The sequence below is a fragment of the Mustela putorius genome, unplaced genomic scaffold, assembly GCF_011764305.1.
Source record: "Mustela putorius furo isolate JIRA1106 unplaced genomic scaffold, ASM1176430v1.1 tig00003834_pilon_pilon_pilon, whole genome shotgun sequence".
In the NCBI taxonomy this organism is placed as follows: domain Eukaryota; kingdom Metazoa; phylum Chordata; class Mammalia; order Carnivora; family Mustelidae; genus Mustela; species Mustela putorius.
Genome location: NW_025421987.1, coordinates 34635122 through 34658688, shown reverse-complemented (window position 1 = coordinate 34658688; position 23567 = coordinate 34635122). Strand labels below are relative to the sequence as shown.

Sequence of the window (23567 nt, the reverse complement as noted above, 5' to 3'; positions counted from 1 at the left end):
TCTCCCATTCTGTCAGTAGACTTTTGATTTTGTTAACTGTTTCCTTTGCTGTGCAAAAGCTTTTGATCTTGATGAAATCCCAATAGTTCATTTTTGCCCTTCCTTCCCTTTCCTTTGGCGTTGTTCCTAGGAAGATGTAGCTGCGACTGAGGTCGAAGAGGTTGCTGCCTGTGTTCTCCTCAAGGATTTTGATGGATTCCTTTCGCACATTGAGGTCCTTCATCCATTTTGAGTCTATTTTTGTGTGTGGTGTAAGGAAATGGTCCAATTTCATTTTTCTGCATGTGGCTGTCCAATTTTCCCAGCACCATTTATTGAAGAGGCTGCTTTTTTCCATTGGACATTCTTTCCTGCTTTGTCGAAGATTAGTTGACCATAGAGTTGAGGGTCTATTTCTGGGCTCTCTATTCTGTTCCATTGATCTATGTGTCTGTTTTTGTGCCAGTACCATGCTGTCTTGATGATGACAGCTTTGTAATAGAGCTTGAAGTCTGGAATTGTGATGCCACCAACGTTGGCTTTCTTTTTCAATATCCCTTTGGCTATTCGAGGTCTTTTCTGGTTCCATATAAATTTTAGAATTATTTGTTCCATTTCTTTGAAAAAGATGGATGGTACTTTGATAGGAATTGCATTAAATGTGTAGATTGCTTTACGTAGCATAGACATTTTCACAATATTTATTCTTCCAATCCAGGAGCATGGAACATTTTTCCATTTCTTTGTGTCTTCCTCAATTTCTTTCATGAGTACTTTATAGTTTTCTGAGTATAGATTCTGTGCCTCTTTGGTTAGGTTTATTCCTAGGTATCTTATGGTTTTGGGTGCAATTGTAAATGGGATTGACTCCTTAATTTCTCTTTCTTCTGTCTTGCTGTTGGTGTAGAGAAATGCAACTGATTTCTGTGCATTGATTTTATATCCTGACACTTTACTGAATTCCTGTACAAGTTCTAGCAGTTTTGGAGTGGAGTCTTTTGGGTTTTCCACATATAGTATCATATCATCTGTGAAGAGTGATAATTTGATTTCTTCTTTGCCGATTTGGATGCCTTTAATTTCCTTTTGTTGTCTAATTGCTGAGGCTAGGACCTCTAGTACTATGTTGAATAGCAGTGGTGATAATGGACATCCCTGCCGTGTTCCTGACCTTAGCAGAAAAGCTCTCAGTTTTTCTCCATTGAGAATGATATTTGCGGTGGGTTTTTCATAGATGGCTTTGATGATATTGAGGTATGTGCCCTCTATCCCTATACTTTGAAGAGTTTTGATCAGGAAGGGATGCTGTACTTTGTCAAATGCTTTTTTAGCATCTATTGAGAGTATCATATGGTTCTTGTTCTTTCTTTTATTGATGTGTTGTATCACATTGACTGATTTGTGGATGTTGAACCAACCTTGCAGCCCTGGAATAAATCCCACTTGGTCGTGGTGAATAATCCTTTTAATGTACTGTTGAATCCTATTGGCTAGTATTTTGTTGAGTATTTTCGCATCTGTGTTCATCAAGGATATTGGTCTATAGCTCTCTTTTTTGATGGGATCCTTGTCTGGTTTTGTGATCAAGGTGATGCCGGCCTCATAAAATGAGTTTGGAAGTTTTCCTTCCATTTCTATTTTTTGGAACAGTTTCAGGAGAATAGGAATTAGTTCTTTAAATGTTTGGTAGAATTCCCCCGGGAAGCCGTCTGGCCCTGGGCTTTTGTTTGTTTGGAGATTTTTAATGACTGTTTCAATCTCCTTACTGGTTATGGGTCTGTTCAGGCTTTCTATTTCTTCCTGGTTCAGTTGTGGTAGTTTATACGTTTCTAGGAATGCATCCATTTCTTCCAGATTGTCAAATTTGTTGGCGTAGAGTTGCTCATAGTATGTTCTTATAATAGTTTGTATTTCTTTGGTGTTAGTTGTGATCTCTCCTCTTTCATTCATGATTTTATTTATTTGGGTCCTTTCTCTTTTCTTTTTGATAAGTCGGGCCAGGGGTTTATCAATTTTATTAATTCTTTCAAAGAACCAGCTCCTGGTTTCGTTGATTTGCTCTATTGTCTTTTTGGTTTCTATTTCATTGATTTCTGCTCTGATCTTTATGATTTCTCTTCTCCTCCTTGGCTTAGGGTTTCTTTCTTGTTCTTTCTCCAGCTCCTTTAGGTGTAGGGTTAAGTTGTGTACCTGAGACCTTTCTTGTTTCTTGAGAAAGGCTTGTACCACTATATATTTTCCTCTCAGGACTGCCTTTGTTGTGTCCCACAGATTTTGAACCGTTGTATTTTCATTATCATTTGTTTCCATGATATTTTTCAATTCTTCTTTAATTTCCCGGTTGACCAATTCATTCTTTAGAAGGATGCTGTTTAGTCTCCATGTATTTGGGTTCTTTTCAAACTTCCTTTTGTGGTTGAGTTCTAGCTTTAGAGCATTGTGGTCTGAAAATATGCAGGGAATGATCCCAATCTTTTGATACCGGTTGAGTCCTGAGTTAGGACCGAGGATGTGATCTATTCTGGAGAATGTTCCATGTGCATTAGAGAAGAATGTGTATTCTGTTGCTTTGGGATGAAATGTTCTGTATATATCTGTGATGTCCATCTGGTCCAGTGTGTCATTTAAGGCCTTTATTTCCTTGCTGATCTTTTGCTTGGATGATCTGTCCATTTCAGTGAGGGGAGTGTTAAAGTCCCCTACTATTATTGTATTATTGTTGATGTGTTTCTTTGATTTTGTTATTAATTGGTTTATATAGTTGGCTGCTCCCACGTTGGGGGCATAGATATTTAAAATTGTTAAATCTTCTTGTTGGACAGACCCTTTGAGTATGATATAGTGTCCTTCCTCATCTCTTATTATAGTCTTTGGCTTAAAATCTAATTGATCTGATATAAGGATTGCCACTCCTGCTTGCTTCTGATGTCCATTAGCATGGTAAATTCTTTTCCACCTCATCACTTTAAATCTGGAGGTGTCTTCGGGCTTAAAATGAGTTTCTTGGAGGCAACATATAGATGGGTTTTGTTTTTTTATCCATTCTGATACCCTGTGTCTTTTGACAGAGGCATTTAGCCCATTAACATTCAGGGTAACTATTGAGAGATATGAATTTAGTGCCATTGTATTGCCTGTAAGGTGACTGTTACTGTATATGGTCTCTGTTCCTTTCTGATCTACCACTTGTAGGCTCTCTCTTTGCTTAGAGGACCCCTTTCAATATTTCCTATAGAGCTGGTTTGGTGTTTGCAAATTCTTTCAGTTTTTGTTTGTCCTGGAAGCTTTTAATCTCTCCTTCTATTTTCAATGATAGCCTAGCTGGATATAGTATTCTTGGCTGCATGTTTTTCTCGTTTAGTGCTCTGAAAATATCATGCCAGCTTTTTCTGGCCTGTTAGGTCTCTGTGGATAAGTCAGCTGCCAATCTAATATTTTTGCCATTGTTTGTTACAGACTTCTTTTCCCGGGCTGCTTTCAGGATTTTCTCTTTGTCACTGAGACTTGTAAATTTTACTATAGGTGACGGGGTGTGGGCCTATTCTTATTGATTTTGAGGGGCGTTCTCTGAACCTCCTGAATTTTGATGCTCGTTCCCTTTGCCATATTGGGGAAATTCTCCCCAATAATTCTCTCTAGTATACCTTCTGCTCCCCTCTCTCTTTCTTCTTCTTCTGGAATCCCAATTATTCTAATGTTGTTTCATCTTATGGTGTCACTTATCTCTCGAATTCTCCCCTCGTGGTCCAGTAGCTGTTTGTCCCTCTTTTGCTCAGCTTCTTTATTCTCTGTCATTTGGTCTTCTATATCACTAATTCTTTCTTCTGCCTCATTTATCCTAGCAGTGAGAGCCTCCATTTTTGATTGCACCTCATTAATAGCTTTTTTGATTTCAACTTGGTTAGATTTTAGTTCTTTTATTTCTCCAGAAATGGCTTTTATATCTCTCGAGAGGGTTTCTCTAATATCTTCCATGCCTTTTTCCAGCCCGGCTAGAACCTTGAGAATTGTCATTCTGAACTCTAGATCTGACATTATACCAATGTCTGTATAGATTAGGTCCTTAGCCTTCGGTACTGCCTCTTGTTCTTTTTTTTGTGGTGAATTTTTCCGTCTTGTCATTTTGTCCAGATAAGGGTATATGAAGGAGCAAGTAAAATACTAAAAAGGGTGGCAACAACCCCAGGAAAATATGTTTTAACCAAATTAGAAGAGATCCTAAATCGTGAGGGGGGAAAAAGGGGATAAAAAGAGGTTCAAAAAGGAAGAAAGGGAAAAAAAAAAGAAAAAAGAAAAGAACTAAATAAAAGAAAACAAATAAGAAAAATATAAAAAAGAAAATATATATATATTGGATAAACTAGTTAAAAAACGTTAAAAAAGAAAAAGGTAAAAGTTAAAAAAAAAATTACCAGAAGGCGAGAAAAAAAACATAAAATGAAAAAGAAAAAAATTCAATTAACTGCAAGACTAAAAAAAATCACAGGGAAAAAGCCATGAGGTCCGTGCTTTGCTTTCTCCTCCTCTGGAATTCTGCTGCTCTCCTTGGTATTGAAACCGCACTCCTTGGTAGGTGAACTTGGTCTCGGCTGGATTTCTTGTTGATCTTCTGGGGGAGGGGCCTGTTGTAGTGATTCTCAAGTGTCTTTGCCCCAGGTGGAATTGCACCGTCCTTAGCAGGGGCCGGGCTGAGTAATCCGCTCGGGTTTGCTTTCAGGAGCTTTTGTTCCCTGAGCGCTTTCCATAGAGTTCCGGAGGACGGGAATACAAATGGTGGCCTCCTGGTCTCCGGCCTGGAGGAGCCGAGAGCCCAGGGCTCCACTCCTCAGTGCGCCCTCAGAGAACAGCGCCCAGTTACTCCCGTCTGCCTGACCTCCGGCCGCGCTCCGAGCTCACTGAGCCTGCAACCGGTTCAAGGTCACCCCGAGCTGTGAGCTTACTGTCGGCTCTGTCTCTGTAGCCGGCTTTCCCGTTCCAATACCCGCAAGCTCTGCAACACTCAGACACCCCTGATCCTTCTGTGACCCTGCGGGACCTGAGGTCACGCTGACCCCGCGTGGGCTTCGCCCCGGTTTACCTCTGGAGCGATATCCCTCAGCGGAACAGACTTTTTAAAGTCCTGATTTTGTGCGCCATTGCTACGCCGCTTTCCGGTAGCCGGCCCCTCCCCCCGGAGTCTATCTTCCCGTCGCTTTGGATTCACTTCTCCGCCGGTCCTACCTTTCAGAAAGTGGTTGTTTTTCTGTTTCCAGAATTGCTGTTCTTCTTCTCTTCGATCGGCCGATGGATTTTCAGGTGTTTGCAATCTTTAGATAAGCTATCTAGCTGATCTCCGGCTAGCTGAAGTAGTCTCAGCCTGCTACTTCTCCGCCATCTTGACTCCTCCCTAAAGGTGTTTTTCATAGGGGTGCCTGGTGTGGCTCAGTCAGTTTAGACTCTGCCTTTGGTTCATGATCCCAGAGTCCTCGGATGGAGCACCATGTGGGTCTCCCTCTCCAATGAGGAGCCTACTTTTCCCTCTCCTCCCTGCTCTCTCTTGCTATCTCTTTCTCTCTCCATAATGAAATAAAATCTTTTTGAAAAAGATGTTTATTATAAACCCCAAGCAATCAGTAAAATGACACAACAAACTTCTAACTAATAATCTATCAATGGAGATAAAATAGAGTCATAAAAATATACCAATGTATAGTTGGCCCTTGAACTGCATGGGTTTGGTTATATGACTTTTTTTTTTTTATAAAGTATAGTATTGTAACTATATTTTCTCTTTCTTGCAATTTTCTTAATATTTTCTTGGGTTTATTTTATTGTAAGAATCTAGTATGTAATACACACAACATACAAAATACATGTTAATAGACTGTTTAAATTTATTGGTAAAGCTTTCAGTCAATAGGAGGCTATTAGTGGTTAAGTTTTGGGGGCGTCAAAAGTTTTATGTTGGTTTTTCACTGTGTTGTGCCTCTAACTTTTGTATTGTTCATGTATCAATATATAGATATATAGAGAAGATATAGAAGAAGTCATAAAAAGATAGAAAGGATGAATGAAAAATAGAAGACAAATAGAAAAGAGAGATCAAGAGTATTGCTTTGAACCCAACCGTATCAATAACTGAATTAAAGGAGAGTGGTCTAAACAGTCCAATTAAATGTCATAGATTATCAGATTGGATTAAAAAAATCAAAATAAACTATATGCTGCCTATAAAAATGCCTTTTAAATAGAGAGCATATAGAAGACTTGAAAAGCTTTATCAACCAAGTTAACCTAATTGACATTTATAGAATATTCTATCTAATAAAAATAGACTATGCATTCTTTTCAAGTGCGTATCATCATTCACCAAGATAGACTGTATTCTGGGTATTAAAGGAAGGCTCAATAAATTTAGGATTCAAATCATATGCTTTCTTATCACAATGGAATTAAATTCAAAATCAATAACAAAAAAGATCTGGAAACTCTTCAAATACTTGGAAATTAAATAACACACTTCTAAACAACCAATAGGCCAAAGAAGGAACCAAAGGGAAATTACAAATACTTGAAATTAAAATAACAACACAATATATCAAAATTTGTGGAAGATTTGTGAAACCAGATGTCCATTTTAGACAAGAAGAAAAGTCTCATTACCGACCTCAGCTTCTACCTTGAGAAGCTAAAAAAGAACAGATGAAAACACAATAAACAGAAGAAATAATATAGATCAGAGGGCAAATTGGTGAAACAGAAAATATAAAAACAATAGATTATATGAATGATGACTGGTTCTTTGAGTAAGGAAAAAAGTTGATAAATCTCTAACTAGACAGATGGGTGGCGGGGAGAAGCAAATCCCCAGTATCAAAGAGAAGTTAAATCACCAGATTCTATAGATATTAAAAGGATAGTATGGGAATATTTTTAACAATTTCATGCTAATAAATTAAACAACTTAGATGAGAGGGACACACTCCCCCAAAGATACAAACTAACACATTCACTCAACAGGAAATAGATGACTTGAATAGTCTTTTATTTATTAAGGTATATAGATTTCCCATTAGAAACCTTCCAAATTATCAGTCGTCAAGTACATTTGAAACATAAAACTCAAAATATTGAGTGGAATTCAAATGATATAAACCAGAGGCAAAAATTCAAATATCTTTAGGTGCTAGGTAAATAATGCAAGTGAAGGATGAGATTAGTTATGGGAAAAAGTAACTGCCAAATATAGTCAAACTTTATTTTTACTAAATCATGGTATGTATAAAAATGTAACACAAATGTATAATAGCAAATATTTTGAAAATTTAAAGTTGATATATACTTATTATTTCTTATGTTTTTATGCTTTTCTAAAATTGGAAACCCAATTCTTTTCTTGTGCTCTTAGACATTAACAGTTTTTAGATTTTTTTTTCATGGCATTGTGGAAAACTTCAGAGATTTTACTTTAGCACTGGCATTTAATTTTATGTCAGTTCATAACGGAAAACAATTACTGACAGAAGTTGGTACTTCCAAGTATGGACAGAGTTCTTCCACAACATGCTCTTCCTTCCTCTCTCTCTTTCCATGGGTGGCTCCTCATTGTTCAGTTCTCAGAATTAGAATTTTCTCTTTAGAGAGGCCCTTCTCTCCATCATTACTTCTCATTCTTGTATTTTCTTAGTTATATATTTTTTTACTAGTACTGATACTTTATTAACCTGATACTCATCTTTTCTACCCATTTATAACTCCATGGGAGCAGGGCCTACCTTGTTTTACTTCTGTTTCCCTCACTGTACATGACTTCTAACTTAGTGCCTCTGCTACACTAGGAACTCAACAAAGAACTGAAGAAAGAATGAATAAAATCCACTAGGCTGTGGTTAGAGGGCAGGACAGCTCACATGTGTACTTCCCTTGGTCAGTGATGACTTGAGACCCAATTAAACTCCTATTCCAAATAGAAAAATAACAGAGAGGTGTTTTTTTTTTTTTAAATTTTGGGGGGCAGTTTAGGAATTTAAATTGGACACATAACTTGACCAAACTCTTGGCCTTTTAGAAATATATTCAATGGAGACTCACTATGTACACCTTTTAAAGCAACAGTTCTTTTCCTAGGCATTTAGCCTTGAGAAGTCAGGTAAGTGTGTAAGCACCGGTGGGGATGCATTCTCACTGCAATATTATTTGTAAAAGTGAAAAACAACTTGGAAATGAGTTAAATGTACTTTCAAATTATTTGAATAAATTCTAATGTAGTCATCAATGAGATGCTATGCAGGCATTAAAATGATAATGTATAACTGTATTTAGTTATAGTAAAAAAAAAAAAACAAAAAACAAAATAAATCTCCAATATATTAAGTGGAAAAAGTTTAAATAATATGTATAAAATAATCACTCCCTTTTCTTGGTAAAAAAGAAAAAAAGAAAGAAAACTGATGTATGCATGTATATATGGATAGTTGCTCATTGTAATTATCTCTGGATAGTGTGATATCCAACTTCTTTTGTATATTTGTTTATTGTTATAGGGAGCATGCACTAATTTTATAATAATTTTTAAAAGCAATAAAGATACTTCCATTTTGGAACAATTCTTCTTAAGAAGATTCTTGCACTTCTTGTAGGAATGTATTTAATGTCCCAGGTCTTTGAATCAGAAATTTCTTTCAATTAAGTGATGTTACATGGATGAAAATGGATGAAATATTTTTTTAAAAGGTGGCTTTTATTTTTCTTTCAATGTGTTCTAGAATATACTTGTGCTTAAAACATTTGTTTTTGTTTGTTTTATTTCTCTGAGTATTCAGTGTTGTTGGTGAAGTTATAACTCCATAATTGGGCTCCATGTGCAGACTTGACTTTTACATTATACGACTTAGGCATTCGTTAAGCAAATTCTAATAACTGATTTTCATGGCATTACATTTGGTGTGTAAGAACATAAACTCTGGATAAGAGGTCAGCCACCATCTCACTAACAAATGATGTAGATCGACACCCTTCCAAATCATGTCGTGTCGTATACGGATTTTGTTGGCTTTCACATCTCCAGTGAGAGCTGGATTATTGAGCTCGATCACAGTCCATCTAGTTTATAGATTCTTTCTTCGCACGGATCAATCCAAACAATCGAATGGGATCATCATGAACATTTTCCTCTATTTCCTGGCTCTCAAGTGGGAAATTGTCTACCGAAGTGATCTTGGAAAGGCTGGCATCCCCTGCGTGTAACTGCCCATCTTCATCTCTGTCTAACAAATTCCTGTTCTCCTTCTTGGGCATCCCGCTCTTCCCCCCACAGCTGTGATCCAGTGAGGCATAGAGCATCTGTCCTTCCTCGGTTGCCTAAAAAGAAAGTCATGTTCATTTTTTAATGTTATCTTATTCTTGGACGACTGCTGGGAATTTCTAAGATCTGTGAAAAACAAGCAGCTGTGTTCTGGGCTTTGACTACCTTGTTTTGCCAAATTGGTCAGGTAGGATGACAACAAAAAACAATAGTCCACCAAGACTTTTGAGTATAAAAATGCTTAGATTAAACTTTTGTGTGTGTATTTTTATTTGTTTCTTATACACAAAATATACATGAATATTTGATTTTTTAAACAATTTTATTTATGTATTTACTTATTTGTCAGAGAGAGTGTGCACACACAGCAGATTCCCTCCTTGTGCATCAGGCAGGAGCCCGACGTAGGACTTGATCCCAGGGCCCCGGGATCATGACCTGAGCTAAAGGTAGACACTTAACCAACTGAGCCACCCAGGCTTCCCATGCACAAGCATTTAGATGGACTCTCACAAGACTCTCCCCCTGCCTTCACTTTAGGTACCTCTTGCCCTGTGTTGCTTTCATCAAGTGACAATACTAAATTTGTTAAACCAGAACAAGCATAATAGGAAGGAATTAAATGAATCTCAAAATCTACTTTGCATATGTTTAATAACTGGTAATTTGATGATACCCACAAGAGTCCCCACTTTTTCTACATTTCTTGAGATCTAGAAGTATAAAGTACAAAGATTCAGAAGTATCAAGATGACAATATCCATCTCTGTGACTGCCATCTGGCAAGAATTATAGTTTTCCATCTTCCCCCATTATTTTCTTCTTGCCTGCCAGACTACAGGTTCCCTTTGAGGTCATTTTAGGCTGGACTTAGAGATCTTTATTTCTGTACTTATAACTAAAAGCATTTCCAATAATGTATGTTTGGTCAACATTTGGTCAACTTTATCAAGTGCTGCAGAATTCAAAGAATGTGTGTCCTGGGAAAGGATCACAGATTGTACACAAGTCACTTGTGACTTCCAGAGTGTGGTTTCAGCTGAGTGTATGGGTGGAAAAAATATAGCCAGGAGTAAAAGAATGTGTATCTATGAAAACAGTCAAGGAAAGTAAGAATCAGCTTAAGAATCAGAGAGAAACACAGGTAGAAGTCAAATTTTGTTGTTTTTGTTTTTGTTTTTGTTTTTAAGTATTGGGATGATTTGTGCAGATTGGTAGGTAAATAGTAATGATTCTTTAAAGAAAAGATTGAAAATGGAGACAATTAATTGAAGGTGCAAGATCTTGAAAGCAGTAGAGGAAATGATCAAAAGCATAAGTTGTTATTGGCTTGGAAAAGGAGAGTGGGTACTTCTGACATAGGAGGGAAAGGTTAAGATTGGTGGGAGAGGGGCGCCTGGGTGGCTCAGTGGGTGAAGCCTCTGCCTTCAGCTCAGGTCATGATCTCAGGGTCCTGGGATTGAGTCCTGTATGGGGCTCTCTGCTGAGCGGGGAGTCTGCTTCCCGCCCCCCTCCGCCTGCCTCTCTGCCTACTTGTGATCTCTCTCTCTCACTGTCAAATAAATAAATAAAATCTTAAAAAAAAAAAAAAAGATTGGTGGGAGACTGGGACATGAAGAGGAGAGGAATAAGCTCACAATTGTGCCCCTCACTTTGTCTTATGATACAGGAACTCTATGGACTCATTTTCTTAATCAGGTTTCCTGATGAACTCTTCCTAGTTGATGGTAGACGTAGATATTGAAATTACAGCTTCTGAACTGTGCCTATCATTTTTAAAGGGCAAGGAGCTGATTTCTTTTTCCAACAAACAGACATTTTACCCACAAAGTTCTCTGCATAATATAGAGCGCTCTTGTAATTGACCAAAGTAAGTCTTGTAGTAGCAAACTGGGTAGTGATTTTGAAGATCATGATCATTCTAATAAAATGGAATTGAGCAAATATAAAGAAATTATGTTTAATTTGTGAAACTAAATTTGTGAGAAGGATGTAATAGAATAAAAAGTAATATCCTTAGAAGTATCTTTAAATACATAATTTATAAAATAGCAGACTTTTAAGACATTTTAAGCTTTGCACAATTTCCACTTGAGTAAAAACCAGATGCACCACAATTCATATGTAATAAGTAGCAACTTTTATTATGAATTTTCAGCTCTTTTAAAATTAAGGTGCTGTGAATCTCTACATTTCAGATGGTGTGGTTATATTTTAGCTTTCTCTAAGAGGTTTTCTCTTTATTATATTGGATTTAGCACGTTGTATTAGAAGGCTTTTATACGTTTTATCTAAAATTTTTTTTGCCATTAATGGGCCATCAGATGACAGATTTGTGCATCAGAAAGTGACTTCATAGTCTGTTTAAACCTTACCACATCTTGGTTTCTTAAAAACTTCAAGAATTCTGATTTCTTGGTGGATTCATTTAGAGGAAAAGAGACAAATTCTATCTTAGTGGGAAGTTTTCAAGATGTGGCCCATCTTATGGAGGAGAATTTTTTCTGTTAGGCAGGACTAAGTTTAGATTCTCTATCTACTTAGTACCTGAGTTCTTTAGGGTAAGTTTTTCACCCTTCTCAAGCCTCTGTCAAATGGGAGAAATAATGCTGTTTCCCTTATAAAACTCAAGGCGATAATACATGTAAAACACATATGACAAGGCCTGACACATAATGACCATGTAGGAAATGCTGGCGGGCCCTCTGACTATTTCTAGGGAGTAGCAAGAGAACACATAACTGAGGGGACAAGCTCCAGAAGGGAAAGAAAAAAGAACTCTTTTAACAGAAATTTGTAACATGTCAACAGCATGCATATGAAAAATTATGAATGGTTTCTGGTAAAATCAGTGCTCTGTCTAAGGAAGTTGAACTGATTGTGGTAGGAAAAGGAAAAACTATCCATTTCTTCTAGAGTATTCATATATTTCTGCTTACATGTATGTCCTCCCTAACCCTACATAAGATATGTGAAAATCTCTTGCCATTAGCCCATAGCCATGGAGCTTGTGTTAAAGTTTATACTCAGTTGCCTTATAAAATAGGAATATGGTCTTTTATATCTAGTTAATTTATCTTTTAACTAAAGCACTGTCTCTGTCTCTGCCTCCCTCTTCCTCACTCCCTCCCATTCCCTCTCTCTTTTTTTCTCTCTCCCTCCCTCTCCCCTTCTTCCCCTGCCCCCATAAATTCCAATACCTAGGTCTTATGAGCATTATATAAGTGTAAAATTTCATGTTTATCTTTGTGATATACCCAATTTTTTTTTTCCAATCTGAAAGAAAACGCTTAGTTGATTAAGAAGAAAATCTACTTTTTCCCTTTAACCTATTGCCTTTGTGATGGTATACACTTTGGACTTTTTGAGTGTGGTTCTGAGTACTCTTTATTTGCCTTTGAGGTTCCCTTTAGAGCTTGGGTCCCAGAACTTGACACTGAATTGGTCTGTAAAATCACAGACAGCTTCAGATACAAATCACAATGTGCTGCTCTTAGATTCTTGAAACATGCAGCCACGCTGTGATCTAGGCTGAGCTTGACCCTTAATACAGAAAACAAAACTCACCTGTGCAGGCGGGGTCACTTCTTGCAGTTTATTTGTACATCTCTCTGGTCGAGCCTTCATTTGTTCATAACAATTTTCATCCACTGGTTCTTGGGGGTTTAAAAGATCATGATTTACAATGGAAAAATAAAAAAATGCTGGCACAAATAAAAATACATGACCCAAACCATACTTAGCTGTACATGTGAAACCCCCAAGAATCATTCGACTTGTCTTTTTTTGTGGAGATGCAAAAAAGTGAAGAAGCACAAACCATTTTCTGCAGATCAGAATGTGAAGAAGTCTTTTACCCCAGAGAGTTAATAATAAGACAAAAGAAGGTCACTAGGGATAAAGACTATTATCATATTAATTTATGCCATTGTAGGACATGATGGGCTCAACTTTAGTTTCCATTTGAATGATATAGAGATCCCATGTGTTTGCTTATATTTGTGTGTGATTGCAAAAGGTCATGGCGGCCGAGTGCAGTGCACATGCACAGATGATTGCAATTTGGTTATTTTCCCCATGAGCAAGAGGTTTTACTCAGAGACATTTAAACATCTCTCTTTTTTAAAAAGAATGTTTAGATCCTGTTTTTTTGTTTCATAAATCAGTGACAGCACAGACAGGCTGTTTTGGGGGGTCTGGAGCTCTGTAATGCTGGTCCTAAGTATTTATGGTTTTTGTGCAGTGTCCAATAGCCAGCAGACCTGAAGTCATTTCATCCTGTGGGAACATGCTTATTAAACCATCCATCCCTTTCTTCCTCCACATATGTGTGTTTGAAAGGGAGAAGATAGAGAGAAAGTGACTTGTAGGATGGCCATGGATTGGCCATTCTGCCAGTGACCTGGCAGAAATGTGGATTGCACTGATTTGATCCTATAGGAAAAAAGATATATTCACTATAGTGCAAGTTATCTTATAATCAATCATTCAACCCCTTCTGAAAATTAATGCAGAGTGATGTTTCTCAAAGTATGGTCCATGGAAAATGTGCATTACACTTGCCTGGAAGTTTGTCAACTAGTAAATTCCTAAACCCTATTCCTAAACATTACTGAATCAGAATGTGTGGGGTGGCACCAATACCCCCTTTAGATACTGAAATTGCAGATATGGTGGGCTTTGCACCACCAGAGTAGAGAAGAATTGAAATCTCAGATATTACAGGTGGGGACAATGATTCTGCAGGGTGAAGCGGGAGGGCAAAATATTTTTAACAAGATAGTCCTAAAAAATAGTTCTGATTTCTCAGAGCACAGAGATTAGAAGATACTTTAAAAGAAAGGGGAAGGGCGCCTGGGTGGCTCAGTGGGTTAAGCCGCTGCCTTCGGCTCAGGTCATGATCTCAGGGTCCTGGGATCGAGTCCCGCATTGGGCTCTCTGCTCAGCAGGGAGCCTGCTTCCTCTTCTCTCTCTTTCTCTCTGCCTGCCTCTCTGCCTACTTGTAATCTCTGTCAAATAAAATAAATAAAATCTTTAAAAATAAATAAATAAAAGGAAGGGGAAGACAAAGATTAAATACATTTTTAAAAATTAAATAAAATTTTGAATCCTTTAGTTATTCCTAACTTTAGGAGAATTGCATATTCAGAGATTTATATAGCTTGGATTTGCTATACAGAGTTTCAGATAGTTTAGTCCGTTTCTGGAAATCTCGGTTAACCCCCAATTCATGAATGAATTGAAGGGCTTGAGAGTGCAAGGCTGAATGGGGTTAAATGTTAGCATTTAGCCTCATGGCTTCTCTCATCAGAGCTCTGGGATCAGATCATGATTGTCTGCCTTAAGGAATTGAGTGGCATTTTGTTTGGGGTGGTTGGGATGTTTCAAGTAATCAGGGATGCTGGGAATTGAAAAGTACTTGTTACCTAAGAATAAAAAAATGTATAACCTAGTCAGTGGTGATTTAGCTCTTCTCTTTACCCACTTGCCATCAATGTAGCCCTAGGTTCTTTGCTTAACAGGAGCAGTTAAAACAAGGGGAACCAGAGAACATGCTCCTTGTTCCAGATTATTCATTATAGATTTGCTTTTGTAGACAGCACACAGGACTCTGTTTCCCTGAGCCATTTTCTATTCTAGAAATAGCTTTATTTCATAGAATTGTGTGTGTCAAAATTCATGGTGATAGTCTTCTGTATTCACATTTCTACTACAGTAAAATCAGGAGACTATAGAAAGACAGGATGTTGCAATACAATTTATAATATGCAGTTTTGGAAGTGTATACTAAATAATATACTAAACATTATTGAATCTATGATTGCCATTGGGATATTTAAATGTGATTACAACCAGAAATAAGCTATCTCAAATGATGTGGAATTAAGGGGAGGGATATTAATTTATAGATAAATATAATTTCGGGAAAAATAAAACTTACCTGGGACTATGTCATCTAAGTTACCATAAATTGGTGTGTCTTCAATATAATATTCATCCTCCCTATAACAATGAAAGATAATTTATCTTATTATAATCCTCTTTACACATAGTTCTTAACTAATTTCTCAGCTAAATTCAATATATGATTGCATGTTCTTGTTTATCCTCAGCCAACCAAGGTAGATATGTTCATGTACAAGTGAATGGATGAAAAAGTGCATGAATTCCTACGTGCATGTGTGTGTGTGCATACATTTGAACAGGTGTTTTTGGATTTTTCAGGAAATAACAATAGCAAATACTTATTTAGCATTTATGTTTGTCAGATGCTACTTGACCTTCATTTTCTATATTCATTTATACCATTCTAGCAACAATCTGACCAGACAGGCACTATCACATTCTCATTATATACATATAAATTTGAGGCACAGAGAAGTCATATAATTTGAAGGTCGGAAGGCTAGTAAGCCACAGAAGTGGGACTAGAGCTGAGGTTATCTGTACTCTCAACCGTACATTGTGCTGTGCTGCCAGTTTACTTGCCCAGAGTATCGTTCCAAATAATCCCCTAAAACTATGTTTCCTATCTAAATACTAACTGACAATGATGCTTAAAAAATACAAGGCCAGAGAGATACTATAGACTCAGCTTGGCAGACGTCCAGATGTTGTAAAATGATTGATCACCTATTACACCCAGATACTATGCTAAATGTTTCATATACATTATACCAAAGTCCTAGGGAAATTCCGCAAAAATATTATTTCCCACTTCATAGGTGGGAAGTCTGAGAGTCAGATAGATTAACATATTTTCCCCGGCATTATGTGTAACGCCAGCAATAAGTAACAATTCTGAAAGCTCTACTTTATGCCAGTGCTCATTCAGCACACAGAACAACTCTGAGATACTTTGTTTTTAAATTCCCACTGTGCCTGTAAAGAATCTGCAGCTCCTAGAGTTAAACTGTCCAAAGACAAAGACAGTGACTATCAGAGCTAGGATTGTAATGCAAGTCTAGTCCAAAAGCCCTGAATACTATTTGCTCTTGATGTTTGATTAAATTTCCTTACACCTTCATCTGAGAAATTCATTTAGGATTAGAGTGGACATCCTATCATAGCCACCACACAATGGCAATGGCCCTGGTGACCAGCCTTCACAATGGCAGGCTGGGAACAGAGGAACATATGAGGCAGTGAGAGTAGCATTTCATAAAATAGTAGCAACTGCTTTAACTTTGAGATTACAGATCATCAAGAGCTGGAGGGAATTGCATGAAAAGAAAAAAGAACACTGATCTCAAGGCATAACACCTATCGTACTCCCTATGCTTCTGAAAGAGGACAAAGTATATGTAAATAGTAAGTAGGTGTCCTTAAAAAAACAGATCAAATGATACTTGTATGAAATGGCTTGAAAAGTCCAGATGCTGGCATGTATTTCTCTTATCTGATAACAAAGGAACTCATCTGTAACCTTTCCTTTCATCAGTAATTCAGTACAGCTTAATATTGGAATATGGAATGGTCCCTGTTCATGGTTTTTCTCTGGCTATGCTGAGAATATAAGAGCAAAATGTGAAGAATTTTTAATAAGACAATCCATCCATTTTCCTAGTTCACATAGATAGCAGATACAACCTGCAAATGATAAATCATGTCCCAAAAATGAATATCACTTCATTCCCTATGAATGAAAATAAGATGTGATTTATAATGCAGTGCCCTGTGTCTACAGACAGGTCTCAAATGATTAATCATCCCAAATAAAGTATTATAAAAGAACAGTTGCCTAACCAACAAATTAAAAAATATATTTTTACTTAGCAATGCCAAATAGCTCCAGCCTATTGCAAATATCTAATAAACTTTAAGCACAATGTTTGGTAGTGTTTTATGTAGAAGATTAGTTACTATCAAAAATAGATTAATAAATAAGCCCACATCCCAGAGGTGAGTGCATTGCTCTGAACATGTCTGAAATGGCCCTCTGACCAATAAGCACAATTGCTGACACTCCAAAACTTAAAATAATATTAACTGTATCTTTTACTATTTTCTACTTTTATGTATATTTTCCTTAGTCCCTATTTTTAAAGTTTTTAATTCATCATTATTTTATTGTGAACTCTTAAATACTTCATTATCTAAGTAGATTAAATAGGTTTAAATAGGTAAATTCATTTTTTAAAAAAATCATTACTTCTATCTGATTGACTTTGGACATAAATTGTGAGTTTCAATTTCCTTATTTATAAAACAATTTTATTAAACTATTTAATCACTTTTGTTCCTTTCAATTCTGAAATTCTATATTATAAATGTAGGGTTCCAATATTCAAAGAAAAATGAAAGACACTTCTATAAAATAAAACTATTTTAAGGGGCTGGAAAGCTGTAAGATTGAAGAAAAAGCAAGCTGAGGGGTCTGTTAAAAATTGATTTTGATGTTACCTTGATTTTCTTAATAGGTATTTCTTTAAATTGGCAGATATATGTGTTTGGGCTCCATTGGCATATAAGTGCTATTTAAAGCCATAGGGAAAGACAAAACTACATTCTGGAATGAGTATATATAGAGAAGAGGTTCTTTAGGTGAGCCCTGGGCACTCTGATGTCAAAGGTTCAGAAATCAGCAAAGGGCAAGGAACCACTGTTGAGGAGGAAAACTAGAGATGAGAGGACCCAGAGCCTGGAGAAGTGTTTCAAGAAGAGAGTGTCGATGTGTCAAATGCTACAGATGGACTGCATAGGAAAACACTAAGATTTGGCCATGTGGATTTCACTGGTGACCTTGACAAGAGCTGAGCTGGCAGATTAATGAAGGCACAAAATTTTATAGAGTAGGTTCAAGAAAAAAGAGAAGAGGAGAAGCCAGCAAATATGGACAGAATGTAGATGGAACTTTCATGTTTTACTATAAAGGGTACAGAGCAAAGGAGAGGTAGGTGTAGGAAATCTAATATCAAGAAAGCTTTCTTTTTTCCTTTCTTTCCTCTCCTTTTCCCTCTCTCCTTCTTTCTTTAAGGTGTGAAACGACACTCTTACATATTGATGAGAATAATAAAAAAGGGACAATAGCAATAATGCAGGAGAGAAAAGGGAAGGTTGCTGGTGGGACGTGTCACTGAGTACATGCTCACTGAATTTTTGCTTTCTTTGGCAGGGACCATACCATGGGTATAGGTGTCTTGAACCTGGGGTGAGAGGGCCAAATACAGACCTCTGGTCCTGGGAAAGAGTATAAACCTCAGCACTGGCTTTGTATGGTTGGAAACTAAGAAGTGAACCCAGTGGTGTTCCCTGTGAGGGATGCTTAATGGACTCTCAGAGCCATGATACCAAATACTACTTAATACTAAATCTTTATTCTCTTTATCAGTGTTCCAGTTTTCTTCTAGTATATCCACTTCTTTATAAAGTCTATAAAACACAAGGCACTTATATTGCCAGTGCTTTGGAGTACTTAAAAAGAAGAGTTTTTGCCAAGGTTTTGTGGAAAGGAGACTAGCAATATCTCCCAGCACGAAGAATTCTAAAGACAAAGGCAAAGACGCTGAGAGCAGTGAAACAGAACTAGGAGCAACAAAAAGACAACTGAAACCTATCAGTTTGGAACAATTGGGCAATTTGGACAATTTAGAACCTATCTGTACTTCTCAAGGTTTCTTAAGAAACAATACTTAAGAAGGGACTGGACATCTTGCAGTCACACGGGGATGGAGCTTGTACATTAAAAAAAAGAGAAGGCTGGAAAACTTGGAGCTATTTTGATCATAAGCATGGCAGTGACAACAGTGAGGGCTTCATCCGTGCACCCACTTGGAAGTCTCAGAAGTCTGGGAAGGCTACACAGTAGTTCTTTCGTTGGGACGCCTGGGTGGCTCAGTTGGTTAAGCGTCTGCATTCTGCTCAGGTCATGATCCCAGGGGCCTGGGATTAAGCTCCGAGTAGGGCTTCCTGCTCAGTAGGGAGTCTGCTTCTCCTTTTCCCTCTGCCCATCCCCTTGCTTGTGCTCTCTCTCTCTCAAATAAAGAAATAAAATCTTTTTTTTTTTCCTTCAAAAAAGTTCTCTTGTCATAAACAACCTCAGGTGAGGAGGACAATTGAGACCCTGGCAATCTGGGCCAGGGCACTAGCGTAGGATATTAGTAAAGAGGGGAAGTGAAAGGAGCTTGCAGAGCTGCGGAAATCCAAGAAATCATCTTAAGGTAGAAGAATGGCTGAGCTATGCCTTGCCATGAAAGCACCTTTCAGTGCCACCCAGGAACAGAGCAAGTAAAGACTGCTGGGAATCTGTCCTAAGGTTTTTGAGAGCAACTCTGAGGAATCGTGATAAATTCAAAGTAGTCGTAAACCTGAACTGATTTCCTAAATATACAACAAATGGGCAGGAATTTTCTTAGACTTTAATTTTCATCTGATAAAGCAGTATCTTTTTTTTTTAAATCAATTATGCTTTGTAAGGGAAGTATTACATTATAATCTGTATTTTTCAGATGATACAACTTAAATTCAGCAATGCTCATTTAGCTATGATTACAAGCCTAGTAATTACAAGAGTTTAATTAAAACCTAGAATTGTCTAGATCTCAAATCCATGATATTCCCATTGTATTATCCTCCTAACACAGATCAAAAGACCAGCATTGTGCACACTTATCTTTTAAAAAATTTAAATAATTTTTTAAAAGATTTTATTTATTTGACAGAGAGAGCACAAGCAGGGGCAGAGGGAGGGGGAGAAGCAGGCTCCCCGCTGAGCAGGGAGCCCTACTTGGAGCTTGATCCCAGGACCCTGGGATCATGATCTGAGAAGGCAGACGCTTAACCACCTGAGCTACCCAGGCACCCCTAGAATTTTCTTTTAAAGGAAAAATAAAGTGGTCCAGGGGTAAATCCCAGGGAATATGTATCTGATTTTCTGTTACATATAGATGCTACATTGTCCTTCAAGTGATCACATTTTTGACCTACAGCACAGGAAGGGCAGGGTTTTGGGAAAACAGGAAGATAAGATCAGAGAAGCATGGGTTCCTACCTAAACCAATGTTGAGTAGGGGCAGAGAGATGGTTCAGTGGGGAGCCATAGCCTCAAACCACCTAAGAACTGAGGGGCATCACTAATTTTACTTCTACTTCTACCTTCTACTTAAGAAATAGCCTTTATTTCCACTTGCTGTTTTAATGTTGAAGTTTTAATAGCTGGAAATAGTTTCACCTTTGTTATCTCCTAGAGTCTCCATGTCCTTCCTACAAAGGTGATTTTAGATCTCTAAATACATAATCAGAAATAGACAAGCTGTGAAGTACATACATAATTAACATGCCAGCCTCTTGTTAAAGATAAAATCTGCATTTTATATTCAAATTATGCCTAAATTGAGGTTACAATAGATAACAGATCGCTAAATCCACGATTTAGTAATCTGCATCTTTCCATCTTTGCATCTCTTGTCTAGCACAACTCCTATTTGTTGAACAAATACTTATTGAATGAATGAATGTTATAGAAGAACCAATTTCTTTTTCATACTTGCCCTATAGGTAAGAGCCTGCTTACTATGAGATGGGTATTTTACCAATTTTCCCTCCTGACTCTTGCCATTCCAACCCAAGAGTACCAACCCAATCTTTAGCAGATTGATCAAATCACTAGACTTTCTATCACATTGCATCTTAATTGCCTTTCAAATAACAAGTATCAAATCAATTGTCCAAGAGATTAACTTCTACATGGAAAATCCATAGAGGATTTTCTTTGTCATGTTGTTTGTTTTAACCAAATCAGCAAATCTCTCTTGATATGAGATAATGCATTGAAGATTATCTTGTTATAGAATGCAATGATACATCGCAAAAATAAAGATTTTCTTTTTTGTGTGAATCTGCCTGAAGCCTACATCCTGAATCTGTCAGAGATATTTCCACATGGAGAAAAATTTTAAAAAGACCTTTTAGAGGCTAACAGAAAGCTTATAATCTTATCCTACCCAGTGAGAAAGCTCTGTGTTTGTGAAAGACCTTTCTGCCTTTTAGCCTACCATTTCAGAAAGGTCTTGAAGAGTCCTCTAGGAAATTCTCTATATTTAGATGTGTTTTCATCCTAAGGGAGAAATCTCAAATCTAATAACACATTTGGGTCAGAATATACTGTGAAATAAAATGAAAATTCTTTGCTATGATTTATGCCATAAACCTTCTTTTGTTAAAAAAAGTCATATAAATTTCTCTGTAATTCAGTTAACAGGTATTAAAGAGAATACACTATATCTGTATCCATATATTATTTTAGGGTTGATTAATTACATTTCCCCATTGGTTGACATTAATCTTAACAGCAACATAGCACAAAGCATCCTTATCTAAGTATGTATGTATATATATATCTTAAATTTCATTAGGTTTTGCCACACTTCTTTTCCAATCTGGCTTCTTAAGGGCCCCACAATTCCATGTATAATTAGACTACATTCTTACAATTTGATCTGATTCATAATCTAGGATATATCCATCTGGTATTGACAAGAATTCTGTAGATACTAGGTTAGAGTCTCATTTTGTCCCTTAACCAGCTCTCTTACTGACTCAGGATTAGTAAGTCACTAAGGAAGATAATAACATTATAGCTTTTGATCTTCAGAGAGAAATAACAGAAATTAAAGCTCACTTTTAATTTTATTTTTACCCAAACGTGACATCCCTGAGCCAAACTTATAAGTAATATAACATTTGTTATGCCCCCTTATTACTTGGGAATCATAATACATAACTTATTTCTACATACCTGGGAATGTAGTCTTCAGGGTACCTGTACATGTTATCTGAAAGATATTGAAAATAGTCAAGTTAAAAGAAATATTGCCATACATTTAAATCTTTTAGAGAATGTTGTGAGGAGAGCTTAGCTTCAGAGTCAGCTGATATCTCAAATCAAGGCACTTAGCCACCACCACCAGACATAAATATCTTCTTTGATTTGGCCCGATCATATATATTCTCTCTTGGTAATTTGAGATGGAAACACAAACGCAGCTTAGAGGTGACGTAGGGCCTGGATGTGTGGCCATTTTATGGGAGGAAAAAACCAAGCTATAAACATGGGGAACTCTACTAGTGCCTTTTCTGTGGGACGGTCCATCATGAGTGGGGCATACTGTCCTTTCTGCCTTCACACTTCATGGAACACCTCTGTTTCCTTCAGTCAGATTTCCCTCTCTGCTCTTGCTGATTTGAATAAGCTTTTCTTCCTTACCCAAAACAAACAGATGAATGAAAACAAAAACACAAAATGAAACAAATCCTAAAAGGCTTACTTATTTATATTTGAAGTGTCTGTTAACACTTCTTGTCATGTGAACAACAACATGAAAATTATGTTCGGGATGTTTCTCTGGTTGTGATTTTATCTCATCTACATGGCAAATAGAGGTAAGAAGAGTTGACCCCAAAGATACAGATGTCGTGAAAAGAAGGGCCATCTGTACCCCAATGTTTATAGCAGCAATGGCCACGGTCGCCAAACTGTGGAAAGAATGAAGATGCCCTTCAACAGACGAATGGATAAGGAAGATGTGGTCCATATACACTATGGAGTATTATGCCTCCATCAGAAAGGATGAATACCCAACTTTTGTAGCAACATGGACGGGACTGGAAGAGATTATGCTGAGTGAAATAAGTCAAGCAGAGAGAGTCAATTATCATATGGTTTCACTTATTTGTGGAGCATAACAAATAGCATGGAGGACATGGGGAGTTAGAGAGGAGAAAGGAGTTGGAGGAAATTGGAAGGGGAGGTGAACCATGAGAGACTATGGACTCTGGAAAACAATCTGAGGGGTTTGAAGTGGCAGGGGGGTGGGAGGTTGGGGTACCAGGTGGTGGGTATTATAGAGGGCACGGATTGCATGGAGTACTGGGTGTGGTGAAAAAATAATGAATACTGTTATGCTGAAAATAAATAAAAATTAAAAAATTAAAAATAAAAATAAATAAATTAAAAAAGAAGAGATGACAATTCTAGGGAGAAGAGATCTGGAAAAAGTTGGGAACACAGTCTAAAAATAATCAAAACATTGAGTGGCTTTTAAAAGAAACTGTATGCTGGGGCGCCTGGGTGGCTCAGTGGGTTAAGCTGCTGCCTTCGGTTCAGGTCGTGATCTCAGGGTCCTGGGATCGGGCCCTACATCGGGCTTTCTGCTAAGCCGGTAGCCTGCTTCCCTTCCTCTCTCTGCCCGCCTCTCTGCCTACTTGTGATCTCTCACTGTCAAATAAATAAATAAAATATTAAAAAAAAAAAGAAAGAAACTGTATGCTGATATGAAGTAACCATACTGACCAGAGATCTGATGTA

General features: G+C 37.3%; 1 protein-coding gene across 1 annotated transcript in view; it reads right to left on the bottom strand.

Annotated features, from left to right (window-relative positions):
• Positions 1-6982: 6982 nt before the first annotated feature.
• LOC101684774 (T-cell receptor-associated transmembrane adapter 1) overlaps positions 6983-23567 on the bottom strand; it is a 38462-nt gene continuing 21877 nt past the window's right edge. The window contains exons 3-6 of the mRNA XM_004769140.3: positions 21999-22035; positions 15204-15265; positions 12830-12918; positions 6983-9318 (exon numbers count right to left, since the gene is read on the bottom strand). Coding sequence (XP_004769197.1) covers positions 9061-9318; positions 12830-12918; positions 15204-15265; positions 21999-22035 — 446 coding nt within the window. The 3' untranslated portion in view covers positions 6983-9060. The remainder of the gene's footprint in view (positions 9319-12829; positions 12919-15203; positions 15266-21998; positions 22036-23567) is intronic.